The sequence below is a fragment of the Anarhichas minor genome, unplaced genomic scaffold (genome assembly GCF_050575085.1).
Source record: "Anarhichas minor isolate MPS153535 unplaced genomic scaffold, ASM5057508v1 ptg000017l, whole genome shotgun sequence".
Classification (NCBI taxonomy): domain Eukaryota; kingdom Metazoa; phylum Chordata; class Actinopteri; order Perciformes; family Anarhichadidae; genus Anarhichas; species Anarhichas minor.
Window position 1 is genome coordinate 12,058,855 of NW_027466463.1, and position 15,303 is coordinate 12,074,157.

The following is a 15,303-nucleotide window of genomic DNA, read 5'->3' on the forward strand; positions in this document are numbered from 1 at the left end:
ACCAAGAGCGGCGCAGAGGGACTTCATGAACTTTTCGGTGTTGTTTTTGACACTCGGTTGTTTACTAGATAAATATTTCAGTCGACAGACTCGAATCGAAACATTTTTTTAAAGTCGTTTCACAAATATAAACCTCCACCAAGAAGTGCCTGTTGAGTTTGGTAGGTCAAAGTTGTTTCCGTTCTACCAACTGACGTTACCAAGCTAATGTTAGCTTAGCCTCGTTCCTGACTGTCTTATACGCCTCGAGCACAACCTCACTAACGTTACTGGGACCTCTCAAGATGAAACGTCAACGGTTTCTTCTACCTGCCATGTTGTGTGTGTTAGCAGCGCTGCCTGTGGTCCTTCTTAGTCGGCTGACATTGCGACATTATTGACTATAGCGTCGTAATATGTTTTCTGCCTGTTCATCAACGTCAGTCACACAGTGTGCGTCGCCCTTCTAGTGATCATGTTGTGTGGTTGACACCGGTCAGCCCATAGTCATGGCTTTATCGTTTATAATGAAAGAAAGTACTGTTTGTGTTTTTAATTGTATTTTGTACCCACTTGCTATATTTACAAGTCTGTACATTTTATTATGTTGACACTAACATAATCCAGTTCTAAAGCCAGTTTGATATCAGAGCTGGCAATAATTGTGACATTTTCCCGATGTAATGTAAAATTACAAAATGTTCTGTGTTGATTAAATCGCTGCAGGCACGGAGGGTCTTGGTGAACAGCTGGAAAATGTCTTGTGGGCTCTCATTAAATGCGGATGCTCCTGTGTGCTGGCTGGATGAGGAGGTCTTGCCAGAAATGACCCTCCTTGATGATACATGTGATTCCCCTCTTCCTGGCAGAATGCCTGCTACACCTGTCACAGCTGGGTCTATGAACGGCAGGTTCACCTCTCTCCAGCTGAGTTCCTCCTCCGACTACACTACTGCTGAAATACCCTGCCCCCAGGAAAAGACCCTGGATCTTCTCAAATCTAATTTGAGCAGCCCCAAAGTGGAAAGTAAGACTTTCAACGCCAAACCTTCTAGACAGAATGACACAATAACGTCAGAAACAAGCTCAAGTGACGGTGCTGAAGAAGACAATTCTGAAGTCCATAATCCTGAACTGTCTAAACATAATAGTACAACAAGTACAGACTCTAATGATAAGATGTTTGATCCCTCTGAGAGTATAAGTTATCCAGAGCAGTGGCTGGATGTCCGATACTTCCCAGAAATTACTCTCCTTGATGTCACACGTGAATCAGAGCTATTATCTTCTATGGAGGCCACACAGGAGAGTATTTTTGAAAACAGTAGGCCGTCACCGGAGCACAGTGGATCAAACATGGCAAAGAGTCAAACATCAGCCGAAGAAACATCTGATAGTCATCCTTCTAATGTTACTACCGACATGAGCTCCTCGAGCGTTGTGTCTGTCCGGTGTGCTGCGTCGCTGTTCTCTACTTCCGACATTCAGTGCAACACTAGTTCAAAGAATGTCACCTCGGAGCTTCATGGTGAACCTCTGGTGAATGCTGTGGAAGCTAACTATGAAGAGCCGCCTGCCAGCTACGATGCCGAGTTGTCTAGCAAGGAGACACGACCAAGCCCAAAAGCATCTGGGTCTGTGAACGGCTCATTGACCTCTCCTCAGAGTTCCTCCACGGATTCAAACACCCCTGCTCAAATACCCTGCCCTAAGAATACGACACTGGATCTTCACCCGTCTAATGAAAGCAGCCCCAAAGCGGAGAGTGAGGCTACAGATCAGGCTACTTCAGTCTCTGACAACACCCCTGAAACTTCCCTCGTTATTAGTCAGAATGTCTCCGCTGTGAAGGCAACCAGTTCATCTGCTGTGCGGAACACCACTTTTGACAGACGTTCTCTTCAAAAAACCTGTGCCAATACTTTTTTAGGGGATGCTGGTGCTGCAACCAGTTGCCTCCAAAACACTTTTGATGCTGAACCTCCTCGGCAGAACGGCACGATAACTTTGTCAGAAACGAGCTCAAGTGACGGTCGCCAGAACACTTTCGACAAGTCCACTCCTCTTAAGGTCTGTGATGCAACAAGTAGCCCGAAAGAAAACAATTCTGTAGCCCCAACTCCAGAACATAATGGGCCATTTTCTAGGACAGACTCCAATACCAGGATGGTTGACACCCCTGAGAGCGTGTCTGAAGTTAATCCAACTGTTGAGGAGGCTTCTGGAGCTGGCCAACGTGACACTAAAGATCAATCCCAATCAAGTCTGTCTTTGACAGATGGTCTCTCCGACACTTTAGGCCATCAAAACATGGATGTGGAGAACAACACTTCAAACCCATTCAATTTGGATGATACCCGAGATTTAAGGGCAGACCCTTTGAGCACTTCAACACCAATGACTACCTGTAAAATCTTCAGCGTAAACACTCAACGAGAGGGCGGCAAAACCACAGCGGCACAGAAAAGGCTGTATGGGGATGGTCTCGGGAAGCTAGGTGGTCAGCTGCCATCAGATGTTCCATCAAACATCTTATGTGACCGAAAAACATTCTTGACGCATACAGCTGCTAAATCGCTTTTGCCTCCTTTGAGAGCTGCATCCAAGCTGTTGAGAGACAAGACAGGCTCCGCACCTTCGGGAAGGTTTGACGCTTTGACGTCAGGCCTGCCCATGACGAGACAGAGAGCCCAAACTGCTCCTGGTGCACCCCAGGTAATAGGATTTGAATGTCTTTTTTTGTAAACCACTAAGTGTACAAAATGTTGACATTACATTGTGTTTAATGGAATTGATCAAATGAACTCAATTGACAATGTCACTGAAAACTGCACACAAGCATTGACTGCATGTACTGTCTGTTGATGACATCCTCTGTTCTTGTGTATTTAAGACCACAAGAACATCAAGCTCTCACAAGTTGCGTGCTTCAACGACAGGTAGGCAGCGTGTGTTCGTTAGTAGTTTCGTTCTTTATACATCTTGAGGGTAAATTATTAGAAGTATGGCATGAGAATTGTCAGCATCTGTGCTCTTTATGAGCAATTGTTACAATTTGTGAAGCATTATCTTTAGACTAAGGACTTAGTGCTGTTTGTTTGGGAAGAAAAAAAACAATCTGCATTCTTAACTTCAGCTTTACTTTTAGCTGCGTACAGTATTCACCGTCCACACCGTCTTCCCTCTGTGCTGACATTAGGATCAAAGCAACCCAATTCAGGCTTGCAGAGACCTCAGCTGAGCGGCGTTGCGTCATGCATCCAGAGAGCTGCAACAGGTCTCAGGCTGCCATCAGTGAGAAGCAACGCATCATCTCACGGACTCCGTGGACCTACAGGTACTCGTTCAGTGGTCAGACTGTAAGAAAAATACATGTACGTACATTTTAGTTCAAGTTTGGTCTTGATGTTCCTTCGTATGGTATTTCTACACAGCTGTATTTCTGAGCCCCAATAATAAACAAAGTGAACAAACAAGACGATGAATTAACATGAATTTTAATGTAATTGTTTTGTTTTTTCCCCCCTTTTTTACACACAAGCAGCTACTAACACTCTGACGAAGACTTCACATGCAAAGAAGCACCCCATATCTAGAGGTGACTCTTTTCCAGGGGCAAAGAGGACGAGAATAGGTAAAAAAAAAAAAAAAAAAAGCATCAGATATATATTTTTATTTTTAAGCATTTCAAAGACCTGCATGGTTAGTATTTGCACAAAAGCTGTGCAAAAACTGTGAACCCGTATAACTAAAACTGTACAACAGTTTTTATGATGGTGTTCAAAACCTGGACTTTTCTGAGCGTCCTAAATATAAACTCACACTTTTCCCTCATCCTTTCAGATACTCTCGTACCATCCACCAGTACCGAAGCCTCGGTATCTGATGCTGCAAACGGAGCCAAAACCGTGAAACAGTCCACAACTAGCAGGAGAGCTTTGCCAGCTAAAGGCCAAAAGAACGGTAGGCTGTGATACTGTTCTGTAATGTAGAACTATTAAGCCATAGTGTGATGTAATTTGTGTTGCCGGAAGGGTTTTATGGTCAAGTGTGTTCAGTAATCTTGACTTCTTCATCACATGCTTTCAGATGCTGCAGTGCTCGCCAGTACTGCTGCTGAAATGTCAACATCTTCCGGTGCCGTTAGCAGAGCTAGAGCCCCGAAACCGCCCGCGAGCAGCCATAGAGCTCTGCTAGCTAAAGCAAAAGGTATTATTATTAAGTATGCTAATAGCTATAATTATACAGTGCTATAGGCATATCATAACACATGAGTATAATGCATTATACAATATATGGGCGTGATAGAAAGTGGTAACCTCCAACTGGTGTCTGTGGATAGTAGCTACCATCACCACATAGCGTTGGCTGGGGGAGAAGAAGTAATGGAGGGAAGTCGTACATCAGGAAGCCACCTTCACTTATCCAAGTCTGATGTACAGACAATAAAAAGCAGAAGATAAGAGATTCCTTGTCTTCAGTAATATGAATCAAATTGAATTGCAGATTGTGCCAACTGTCTAGTGCTTGAACAGCAACTCAAAGAGAAATCCGCAGAAATAGAGAGACTCAAAGAAGGTAAGTCTAGTTACTGTGGTTTTATCTTAATAAAGTTTATTAATAATGACTTCAAAAACAACATGCTCCAATGTTCAAGATTTAAAGAAATGTTGGTGCCTTTTAACAATCCCTCAGGTGACTTTTTCTGTATCAAATAGTTCCCTCAGTAATGAGGTCATATGCGTATAGGTGGACTCTGTCCCAGGTTGGCTTAGTTATGTAATGTTCTTACTTCCAAACTGAGGTTTTTTTAGGTAAGTTAAGTGTTTAACTCATTGGTTAGGCTGCAACAGTGTGGCTATTAAGGCGATGTCATACCTGTAATGCTGTTACAGAGTATTGGTAGTGTTAGTAATCCAAAAATGCCACCTTCTCGTCTTGGTATTTCTTTAGTCTGGTCTCATAAATGTATCAAGATACCACTTTTTAATTTTTTTGTCCCACGTTTGAAATGGTTAATGCAATTATCCATTTTTCTTTTTCTTCTTTTTCCAGAGCTGCTGAAGTAAACAAGGATAATGCTGATTTTAATTTCATTGTATTACCCTTTTCCACTGCAAATGTGATATATAATATAATAATAAAGGACAACGCTGAAATGAAGATACTATGTGTGCATATTGCTATAATCCGGCTCCAGCATTATCAAACACTGAACGCCTCAACCTCACACATTTCAACTATTTACGACTACCCACTGACCAAATCCACGTTTACGCACACAGTCGAACCAGGCAGACGCCACAAAGTGTACCCTTGTATATAAAATGAATAATCCTCAACTCGGTTTGGAGTCTCCCCGCTATCTAAAGACAACACAGCTAACTAAGCGCATCCCTAGTCTTCGTGCAGCTACTTGTGGTGGGTCTTTATGCACTGAAGACCACTGGTTTAGCAGAGCGACCAGCGAGCTAGCACTCTCCTGAAACCACGGACATGCTCCCAAGCGAGCTTCAACCACGTTCGCCAGAGCACTACGCAAAATCAGCTCAACGAACCCAAAGCGGAACGTCGCTACAGTCTAAGGGAGAACTCTGCACCACTTTGATAGAATTACGCACAGAGCAATTTGCAAGCGTCATCTGGGCCTGCTGCAGCATAAACATAACTGACACACTTCACATAAGTATTTCTTTATTTAGTTATAATAAATAATTTTAATTTACCATCATCCCTTGTGTCCTTTCCGTATTTGTCATAGCCTAGGAGCCGGGTTATGACACATTGGGGGCTCGTCCGTCTTTTTCCCGTTTGTGTGACTTCAAGGTAAAATTTGTGAAGGTGTAGTTTTGGGCATTTGGTACATATTCGTGCGGTTTTTAATTTGTTTGTTCGCAGCGTATGGGTCAACTAAACGGTAGAAACTGTCTGAAGATTGGTTTTCATCATAACCTACATTTGTGTGTTCAGATTGACATTTGGTGCGCGTAAAAGTTTGGAGCGCTTTCAGCGCGCTTCCTTTGTTTACTTGTACCGCCGAGTATTGCTTTAAGGGAAGGGACAACGGTTTTGGGATAGATCTACGTGGTCCGTTTCATGATTTTTGCATGGTATTTATTTTTGTAGTCTTTTCTTAGCTGGACTTTGTGGAGAGAGGAGGTTCGCTACTAAAGCATTTCACACCTAAGGGCCCGCTTCTTACTCTCACATATGCATGTATCTGTGGTATTTGAAATAAATATTCTGGGAATTATCTGAAGAGTTCATTGTGCTTTGTAGTTTATTATTATCTTCTTTACAAATCTGGGCTCACATATTAGATGAATATGTTTACGTCTGGTGAATTTACCGGTTCGCCCGCTGGGTGGCAACATAACGTGGGCCTGTTGCTGTCGTAGATCTGCCGTAAACCGTCCCTCTGTATCCTACTTCCTTTCCTGAATCAAGTGCCCGGCAAGGCTCACGCACGCCTTTTATTTGTGACCACTTTACAGCAAAACTGGATTTTAAAACGATTCAAAGTAGACAGACACCCCGCAAGATAACTTTCACAAGGACGTAGGTGAGTTTGTCTCGATATTTAGATTTAATTACGGATGATTAATGTGTGTTTAGTTTATTTAGGTAACGTAACCGGCTACACATGCGAGGAGGCCCCTTCGCTCTCTCGGTTGGTGCTAGCGTTAGCTTAGCAACAACCCCTGCGCCACGTTAGTGTTCACGTTGTAAATCTCGCAAATTAATATGTTGCGGTATTTGTTTGCGTTTTGTGGGTTTTGATCAAACGCACCGTGTAAAACTTGTAGCTGCAACTAAAGTTTGATGTTCACTTTAATTGGCTTATTGTGAGCCATCTGTCTACGCGAGTTAGCTTAGCGAAGGCTGTCGTTGCAGAGCACGTAATGGTACAGACCGTTGAGGTACAGACGTTTGTGGCTAACTGGCGTCTGCACGCAGCCACGTCGACTTTTGTCTGGAAAAATGCACAAACCGTTGAATTAACTTTAAAACAAATGTCATGTCAGCCCTAAAAGTCTTAAATATGTGACCTGTTGTCCATTATTGAAGCTAACACTAGTTTCTTATTGGCTAGCTAGTTGTTGCGTAGTGACGGAGTAGAGTTAGCTAACGATGGCTAGCCAAACAGATAGCTTGACGATACGACAGAATAATCTGTGTCTGTCTGTCTATCTATCTATCTATCGCACCAGCAACAAACTGATGTAATAACTTGTTTTATTCTTATTCAATTAACACCCTTGATTATTTTACCCAGCAGACGTTACTGTAATGTGAATTACTGGAAGTTCCTTTAAAAAATGAAAAAGGCACACGATTTTAATATTCCCTGAATGAACAAATCGAATTGACTACATTTTTTTAGGAAATTTAGTTTTGATGCAGATCTGACAATAGAAAGCTAAACAGTTATTCTGCAACACGTATCATGTAGCACATATTTTTAACAGATCAGGTGCAATAACTTTATTATCATTCCTCACATATCTCTAATTGTGTCTTCACAGATTGACCGTTTCCTTCAGCAATGTCTCGTTTCTTCGCCACCGGGTCTGACAGCGAGTCAGAGGAGTCCTCATCTGCTGATGAGATCACCCCTAAAGCACCCGGAGGAAATTACAAGCAGTCAGTACAACTTAATCCTATAATCAGGACTCAAGTTCTACTTTTTGTGGTGATCTCACCCGTGCATATTGTTTTCACAGGTCGTTGCTGCTTAGTGATGATGAGGAGGACACCAAGAGAGTGGTGCGCAGCGCCAAAGACAAAAGGTTGGTGTGTTATCTTTTCAAGCAGCATATCTTAAAAACTGCACAGGTGCTCTTTATGTATTCATTCTTGTATTTCTTAGGTTTGAGGAGTTGACCAACCTCATCAAGACCATCCGAAATGCCATGAAGATTCGTGATATGTCCAAATGTCTGGAGGAGTTTGAGCAGTTATGTCGAGCGTTCCTCAAAAGCAAGACTATAGTGGACAAAGAGGGTGTCCCCCCTTTCTATATCCGTCTTCTAGCCGACTTGGAGGACTACCTGAACCAGGTCAGTAGCTCAAAGTTAAACCACAACTCAAAAAATACCAACGATGTAATATTACAATGTTTTCTTTGCTCTGACTGCAGTAAACAAAGCCTGTTAACCTTGGTTAATGCAGTCTGACACAGTTAATATCCAAGTCCCCACTTTTCCAGTGGGGTAGAAATGATCAACATTATTTTCTTTCCAGCTTTGGGAGGACAAAGAGGGCAAGAAGAAGATGAACAAGAACAACGCAAAAGCCCTCAGTACCCTACGTCAGAAGATCCGCAAGTACAACAGAGAGTACGAAACAGAAATCGCTTCATACAAGGAGGTAAAGTAGGAAACTTTCTACAGAAACATACAGAAAAATAGCTGTTTATGGGATGTTAACTACACGTCTAGACTGAAGTTAGAGCGGGGAGGCTTTTTTAAGTATGTAACATGAATCTGTGTGTGATAAAGTAAAAGATTAGCGCTTGCCTATCATGCATTGTCGCCACATAGGTGCTGGCCAGTGGCCACCTTTCAGACTGTGGCTGTGCTGGGCAGCTTCCATGTGTGTAAAAGGTAGAAGTAAAATCTCAATTGTCTTCTCTTTCTCTCTGTTAGGACCCACAGGAGTCTGCCGATGAAGAGGAGGAGAAGGAGGCAGGGGATTCTGGTAAGCTTGTTGTTTGTGCAGGTGTTTATTTTTAAATCACAAGAAACTGTAAAATATATAAACAAGCCTTGTTCATCCTAACAGAGTAGATCGGGGAAATATGTTAGAAAAGTTTCATGACCTCCAAAAGTCACTGAGAGAAAGTCTTTAGATACCCGAAGAGAAAAACTTTGCCGCTTATCAGCCTTTTTTTATTCTGTGCTTAATGCTTTTGCAAGCATTACAAAAGTGCGCCTGTATCACAGGTGAGCATTTGAATGTTAAGACCTCATGATTATATTAAGTAAGTGCAAGCGTCATCTCTAAAATTCATCTTGGTCTTTGTTATTCAAGGCTCATCTTCTGATAGCGAGGGAGAGGGCGATGAAGATGGTGTGTCAGCCGCGGCCTTCTTAAAGAAAAAGCCCGAGGTCATCCCAGAGGCCAGCAAGTTCCTCAAGTCTGCTAAAGGATCCGGGGTAAGAGGCCAGCAAACCATACGAGCAATGAGCAACCTGCTGCAAAATACCTGATTCTAATGTGCCGGGTTTTTTTCCCCTCCGTGACAGGATGAGTCTTCTTCCAGTGATGATGACAACGATGAAGACTGGGGCTCAGACACTGTAGACAGTGGCAGTGAGAGCTCGGATGACGGCGAGGGAAAGAACGCTTCCCTGGCTGTGGTCTTCCTCAAGAAGTGAGTCTTCCTCTCCTCGTCGTCCTTTGTGGATGCTTTATAAATAACAATATTAATAACTGATAGATGAAAATGATGGTAACTTGCAGCCCTAGCAGTAAGTAAACCAAAGCAGGTCAAGCAGTTGCTATCCCTCTTACAGTATCATGTACGTATACTTACCACCACACTCTGTCTGTCCTCAGGACCCATGATGGTGAGAAGTCCGGTGACAAGAAGTCCGGTGGGAAGAAGAAGAAACCCAAGAAAAAAGAGCGACTCGAGGAGGATGCTGAGGAGGAGGAGGCAGGAGAGGGGGTCGAGGGAGGCTGGGAGAAAGTGAAAGGGGGCGCTCCTATGGTAACGGTGCACAATTGTTCAAAAGTTTTTATTCATTTACTGCTGATGGAACAATAGACTGTTCATATATCAAATATTATTTTGTCTCAGGGAATCAACAAATTGAGTCGATATTTATGTTGTGTGCTATCTTCAATCTGTCAGGAAAAGCCTAAGATGTTTGCCAAAGGCACAGAGATCAACGTACCGGTGGTGGTGAAGAAGCTGAATGAGATCCTGCAAGCAAGAGGCAAAAAGGGCACCGACAGGTAACATAGCATCATTCACTAAAGCTCCACTTCAATAGAAAATATGACTCCGCATATTGTTCATAATAATGATACTCTTGTTTTAGGTTTTTATACCCATGTATATCTGTTATTTGTCCTTGCAAGTGTTATAAATCACAAGGAATGAAAAGGCTTTGTACACGTGACACTTACAATATTATTAATCGGTGCAGAATCTATTAAAAGATGATGTCACTATTATACGGATTGCATTTCCTCTGATCTCTTACCCCACTCCCCTTTTCTCCCTCTAACAGGGCTGCACAGATTGAACTGCTCCACCTTCTGGCAAACATCGCTGCTGAGAATAACTTGGGCCAAGGCATCCTGGTCAAGATTAAGTTCAACATCATCGCCTCCCTGTATGACTACAACCCCAACTTGGCAGCCTTTATGAAGGTAGGAGACTTCATTTAAAAAAGAAAACATTGAAATTCCTCCTAGTATTTGATTTGTAAATGAATCATTCTGACTCTGTTTGTCCTCAGCCTGATATGTGGAAGAAGTGCCTGGACTGTATAGATGAGCTGCTGGACATCCTGTTTGAACACACCAACATCTTCATCGGGGAGAACATTGCAGAGGACAGTGAGAATCTGATCATCTCAGACCAGGTATCCCGTTTTCAGTTTTTTCCCTTTCTGGTATATTTAGATGACGCTTGTATGTATGAGCTACATATTATGGGGATTGTCTGCATTGTTTTAATTCTTGGGGAGTTTGTCTTAAATTTACATGGAAATGGTTAATCTTTTGCACAAACTAATATTTCTTGCTTTATTTGTGTTTGTCAGCCGTTTAGGGTGCGTGGGTGCATCTTAACGCTGGTAGAGAGGATGGATGAAGAGTTTACTAAGATCATGCAGAACACCGATCCCCATTCACAAGGTGAGCTATACCAGAAATAAGACACAAGTATTGTTTTTAATTGTGAGTACCGTCATTGTAGATGTTTCCAAACGGCTCTTTCTAGTAGCTCATCGCTCTCTTCTCCACTTCTGCTCCAGAGTACGTCGACAATCTGAAAGACGAGGGACACGTCTGTGGCATCATCGACCGGCTGCTCGACTACATGGAGACCAAGGGCAGCACAGAGGAGATCTGCCGCATCTACCTACGCAGAATCATGCACACCTACTACAAGTTTGACTATAAGGCTCACCGACGCAGCCTGGGCCTTCAGGGAGAGACCAAGGTAAGGAAAGCACTGGAGTGGCACACCGTCTCTCTGTAGATGTGTTACTGAGGGTGTGATGTGCTGAAACGTGTCTCTCTATCTGCCGTGAAGTCCGAGCAGGACCAGGAGGAGAGCGAGGGGGAGGACAGCGCCGTGATCATGGACCGCCTCTGCAAGTTCATCTACGCCAAGGATCGCACCGACCGTATCCGTACCTGCGCTATCCTCTGCCACATCTACCACCACGCTCTGCATTCTCGCTGGTACCAGGCCCGCGACCTGATGCTCATGAGCCATCTGCAGGACAACATCCAGCACGCTGACCCACCCGTACAGGTAGGCAGACGGTGTTCATTTAGAGTTCGTAGATGTTCTCTTATGTAGCGTTGCATCGAAGTACATATCTTCTCTCTCGTCTAGATCCTGTACAACAGAACCATGGTGCAACTTGGCATTTGCGCATTCAGGCAGGGCATGATTAAAGACGCCCACAACGCCCTGTTGGACATCCAGTCCTCTGGCCGAGCCAAGGAGCTCCTGGGTCAGGGCCTGCTCATGAGGAACATGCAGGAGAGGAACGCCGAGCAGGAGAAGATTGAAAAGAGAAGACAAGTAAGTCTTAAACGAGCAGAAAAGTTAAGACCAAGATCATCTGCTGGGTGTAATCTGGCTTTGCTGACTAAATGTGATACTGAAGTTTGATGAGACAGAAGACCTCTGAGAACCACTTTAGTATGACTCTTCGATCACAGGAGCCGTTTTGGGCAGAATCCCTGAATTTTAGCTCATTTCAAGCATGCAAACAAGTCACCTTTTGGTGATAATCGCCGTTTTGAATCCAAAAGAAGTTACCTACGTACCGATCAGATGCGTTTTTGAAATTGTGAGGAGCAGAACGCTTCTTACCAAAAGCGTCTCTCTGCTCTGCTAAACGTGCGACTTCCATCCGGAAACAAATGCTGAGGTTAACACAACAAGCAGATTGGCGAGCTAGTCCGTCCCACGTCGTTGTATAATTTATGTTTAGGCGATATCGCCCAGGCTCAAGGGGTGGTACGGTCTGCCTGTGATTTGGTTTACCACTTTGGTCCAAACTGAAGACATCATCATACCATTGCCTCCCTTACAGGTGCCATTCCACATGCACATCAACCTGGAGCTGCTGGAGTGTGTGTACCTGGTGTCGGCCATGCTGCTGGAAATCCCCTACATGGCCGCCCATGAGTTTGATGCCCGCCGCAGGATGATCAGCAAGCAGTTCCATCACCAGCTCAGGGTGGGAGAGAGACAGCCACTGCTGGGTACGCAACGTGTCCCCTAAATACTCGTTACACCACAATGTTTAATCCGTAGAGACACCAGAGAGGATAACTGTCGCTCTCTTTGTCCTCCAGGACCCCCAGAGAGCATGAGGGAGCATGTGGTGGCAGCCAGCAAGGCCATGAAGATGGGAGACTGGCGTACCTGCCACTCCTTCATCATCAATGAGAAGATGAACAGTAAAGTGTGGGACCTGTTTCCTGAGACGCAGCGAGTACGCGAGATGCTCGTCAGGTTAGCATACACCATTCTTTCCATAAGCTAATTTAAAGTCAAATGTTCATTTTTCAATCTTATCCAGTTGCTGTTGTGACTTAAATTGAATTATGAATTATCTCTTAATCATTTAAGGTTGTGTTTTCTGTTTGTAGGAAGATCCAAGAAGAGTCCCTGAGGACTTATCTGTTCACCTACAGCAGTGTATACGACTCCATCAGGTAAGCACGTGATGCCACTCCACTCACTACTAAAGTATTGGTTTGTGTGGACCAGTGTGCCTTCAGCTGAAGCCTCGGCTTGTATCCACTTGGAGCAGACATGTCTCTAATCAGCCGTTACACTGCCTACTAGTGTTGGTGCATAGTCACTAAAGATCAAGCAACGCTCAATTTGATCTCAGCATGAGAATTTGTTCTGTGGAAAGAATAGTGTTTCAATTGTTGTCTGTCCTCCAGCATGGGGACACTATCTGAAATGTTTGAGCTGGAGATACCCACCGTTCACAGCATCATTAGCAAGATGATCATCAACGAGGAGCTGATGGTAAGCCTCCGTTGCATCTTTACGTGCATAAACTTTGTGTTGTTTTTTTTGTCCTAAATATTTTCTGTCCTCTTGCCAACAGGCGTCGCTCGACCAGCCCACTCAGACCGTGGTGATGCACCGCACTGAGCCCACCTCCCTGCAGAACATGGCCCTGCAGCTGGCTGAGAAACTGGGCAGCTTGGTGGAGAACAATGAGCGCGTCTTCGACCTCAAGCAAGGCATCTATGGAGGATACTTCAACAGAGGTGAGTTTGGATAGCGCGCTTCACTGTATGAAAGAGATATCATGTACTGTTGTTTACTTCCACCCTGTTTGTCAATGAACAATAAGGAACATTAAAGGACATCTTGAATGCCATGAATGCTGTTCCTGGAACAGCTCTTACGCTCTCATCGCTCTTAACATTGTTTCTAACTGAGCACTTTTCAACCCCATAATAATAACTGGTTGTTCTTTGCATTACAGATCAGAAAGGTGGCTACCAACAGAATAAATCTTACAACAGAGGTATGTTAATCCGGGGGTTGTCAACCTTTTGTAACTTTATGCACACACACGTGTTATGCCTTAATTACCAAAGTATATATTCTGCTTACTCATCACGATAATACACAATGTATTCAGTCATATTTCCTCACCAGAATTTTTTTAATTTGATCCTCTTATTTGGCGCTCTGAGGCCCACTAGTGCTTGAGAATATCTGTTGCGTCACACTGAGGTTGCACTTTAGATGCAAAAGAATGTTCTGACCCCATGATAACCTTCCCATGCCAACACGCCTTCATTCATTGCTGCGTTTAACGGTCACTTTCGTTATACAACTTGCAATACATTAAAATGTACGGTTACGGGTTGGGCTATGTCCGAACAGGAAAAGTTGATAGTTTTTTCTAACGGCTGCACTGGAAGGCGGAGCGAATAGAGACGGTGGAGATGTAATGTTGTCGAAGCTATTTGACCGTCCAACAAGTAGTTCTGAAGAAGCCTTCTTGCAGCTATGGCTCATTTTAAATTTTAACATTTGGAAATGTGTGCAAACCATTAAAACAATGTAAGATTCATTTAATTGCTTTTTGTCATTAAATCCTGACATGTGGACACTTGTGGATACTTGTGTTTTCCTCTTTGCGTGTATACAGATCAGAGAGGTGGCTACCAGAATAAGGGAGGCTACAATCGAGGCGGCTACAGAAATCAAAACTATCAAGGCGGCCATCAAGACGGCCACCGAGGCGGCCATCAAGACGGCCAGCGAGGCGGCTATCAAGGCGGCCATCAAGACGGCCAGCGAGGCGGCTATCAAGACGGCCAGCGAGGCGGCTATCAAGACGGCCAGCGAGGCGGCTATCAAGACGGCCAGCGAGGCGGCTATCAAGGCGGCTATCAAGATGGCCAGCGAGGCGGCTATCAAGGCGGCTATCAAGACGGCCAGCGAGGCGGCTATCGAGGCGGCCATCAAAACCATCAAGACGGCCATCAAGACGGCCATCGAGGCAGCTACCGAGGCGGCTACCGAGGCGGCCATCAAAACCACCATGGCGGCGGCTATCAAGGTGGCTATCAAAACCATCATGGCGGCTATCAAGGCCACCAAAGCAACTACTGAGCTTGAACCGTCTGGTTTTCAGTCTCTCCACCTGAACTAGTCTCCATTCCATAACAGTAACATCTATCTGGGTCTCTGTGCTCAACACTTGGCTGTGAGCTGTTCTCCTTCATTTGACTCAAAACCGCTTTCAGTTGATGCTGAAACAGCTGAAAGTTTTTGCAGTAAAAGCCCCTCCCACTGCAACTGCTTAGTGTGGTATTTCAGTACGGCCAACTTCTTTAGACAAGAGTTTTATGGTTATTATGGCGGATACAAAATTGTATAATAAAGGCGTTGCAGTGTGGCTGGCTTGTGGCTGTAAGTTCAGTGACGGATGTTTCAAGTATTGTTGACAAATCTAATAAACAATTACAACAATGAAACGGCAGTTGACAGTTGTATTTATTTTAATATAAATTCAAAGCAGGAAAGAAAAAGATGACGTAAACCTCTTATCCCACACTAAACTCTACACTAGTTTGGTGTGA

At 44.0% G+C, this 15,303-nt stretch overlaps 2 protein-coding genes across 5 annotated transcripts; both read left to right on the plus strand.

The window, feature by feature from the left end:
* Positions 1-6,226, plus strand: LOC142951825 (uncharacterized). Of its 3 annotated transcripts, none has more exons than XM_076093652.1 (9): positions 1-161; positions 706-2,694; positions 2,873-2,918; positions 3,179-3,316; positions 3,521-3,613; positions 3,823-3,942; positions 4,069-4,188; positions 4,486-4,557; positions 5,035-6,226. In XM_076093652.1, exons 2-9 carry the CDS (start codon positions 736-738, stop codon positions 5,046-5,048), a joined length of 2,562 nt encoding a protein of 853 aa, XP_075949767.1. In that variant the 5' UTR covers positions 1-161; positions 706-735; the 3' UTR covers positions 5,049-6,226. The 3 variants fall into 3 exon arrangements, with proteins under 3 accessions (XP_075949767.1, XP_075949768.1, XP_075949769.1); XM_076093653.1 differs by having other exon boundaries at positions 3,524-3,613; XM_076093654.1 differs by having other exon boundaries at positions 849-2,694.
* A 177-nt stretch (positions 6,227-6,403) lies between these two features.
* On the plus strand, positions 6,404-15,198 carry eif3c (eukaryotic translation initiation factor 3, subunit C). 2 transcript variants are annotated; one of them, XM_076093655.1, is made up of 23 exons: positions 6,404-6,541; positions 7,506-7,623; positions 7,704-7,769; positions 7,850-8,039; positions 8,224-8,349; positions 8,628-8,679; positions 9,013-9,137; positions 9,228-9,355; positions 9,541-9,694; positions 9,839-9,942; positions 10,221-10,362; positions 10,452-10,577; positions 10,758-10,851; positions 10,971-11,158; positions 11,252-11,476; positions 11,561-11,752; positions 12,270-12,441; positions 12,535-12,694; positions 12,832-12,897; positions 13,135-13,222; positions 13,305-13,470; positions 13,692-13,733; positions 14,367-15,198. In XM_076093655.1, the coding sequence occupies exons 2-23, from the start codon at positions 7,526-7,528 to the stop codon at positions 14,831-14,833; spliced, it is 3,171 nt and encodes a 1,056-aa protein (XP_075949770.1). In that variant the 5' UTR covers positions 6,404-6,541; positions 7,506-7,525; the 3' UTR covers positions 14,834-15,198. The 2 variants fall into 2 exon arrangements, with proteins under 2 accessions (XP_075949770.1, XP_075949771.1); XM_076093656.1 differs by having other exon boundaries at positions 6,417-6,537.
* The last annotated feature ends 105 nt before the right edge of the window (positions 15,199-15,303 follow it).

Bases quoted from the DNA above. Each gene is read 5' to 3' on its own strand.
- LOC142951825 (XM_076093652.1), top strand. From the start codon at position 736: ATGTCTTGTGGGCTCTCATTAAATGCGGATGCTCCTGTGTGCTGGCTG. The intron at 3,614-3,822 runs GTAAAAAAAAAA...TCATCCTTTCAG, and splicing joins GGCAAAGAGGACGAGAATAG to ATACTCTCGTACCATCCACC. The intron at 4,189-4,485 runs GTATTATTATTA...ATTGAATTGCAG, and splicing joins TCTGCTAGCTAAAGCAAAAG to ATTGTGCCAACTGTCTAGTG.
- eif3c (XM_076093655.1), top strand. From the start codon at position 7,526: ATGTCTCGTTTCTTCGCCACCGGGTCTGACAGCGAGTCAGAGGAGTCC. The intron at 8,680-9,012 runs GTAAGCTTGTTG...TTGTTATTCAAG, and splicing joins GAAGGAGGCAGGGGATTCTG to GCTCATCTTCTGATAGCGAG. The intron at 11,477-11,560 runs GTAGGCAGACGG...TCTCTCGTCTAG, and splicing joins ACGCTGACCCACCCGTACAG to ATCCTGTACAACAGAACCAT.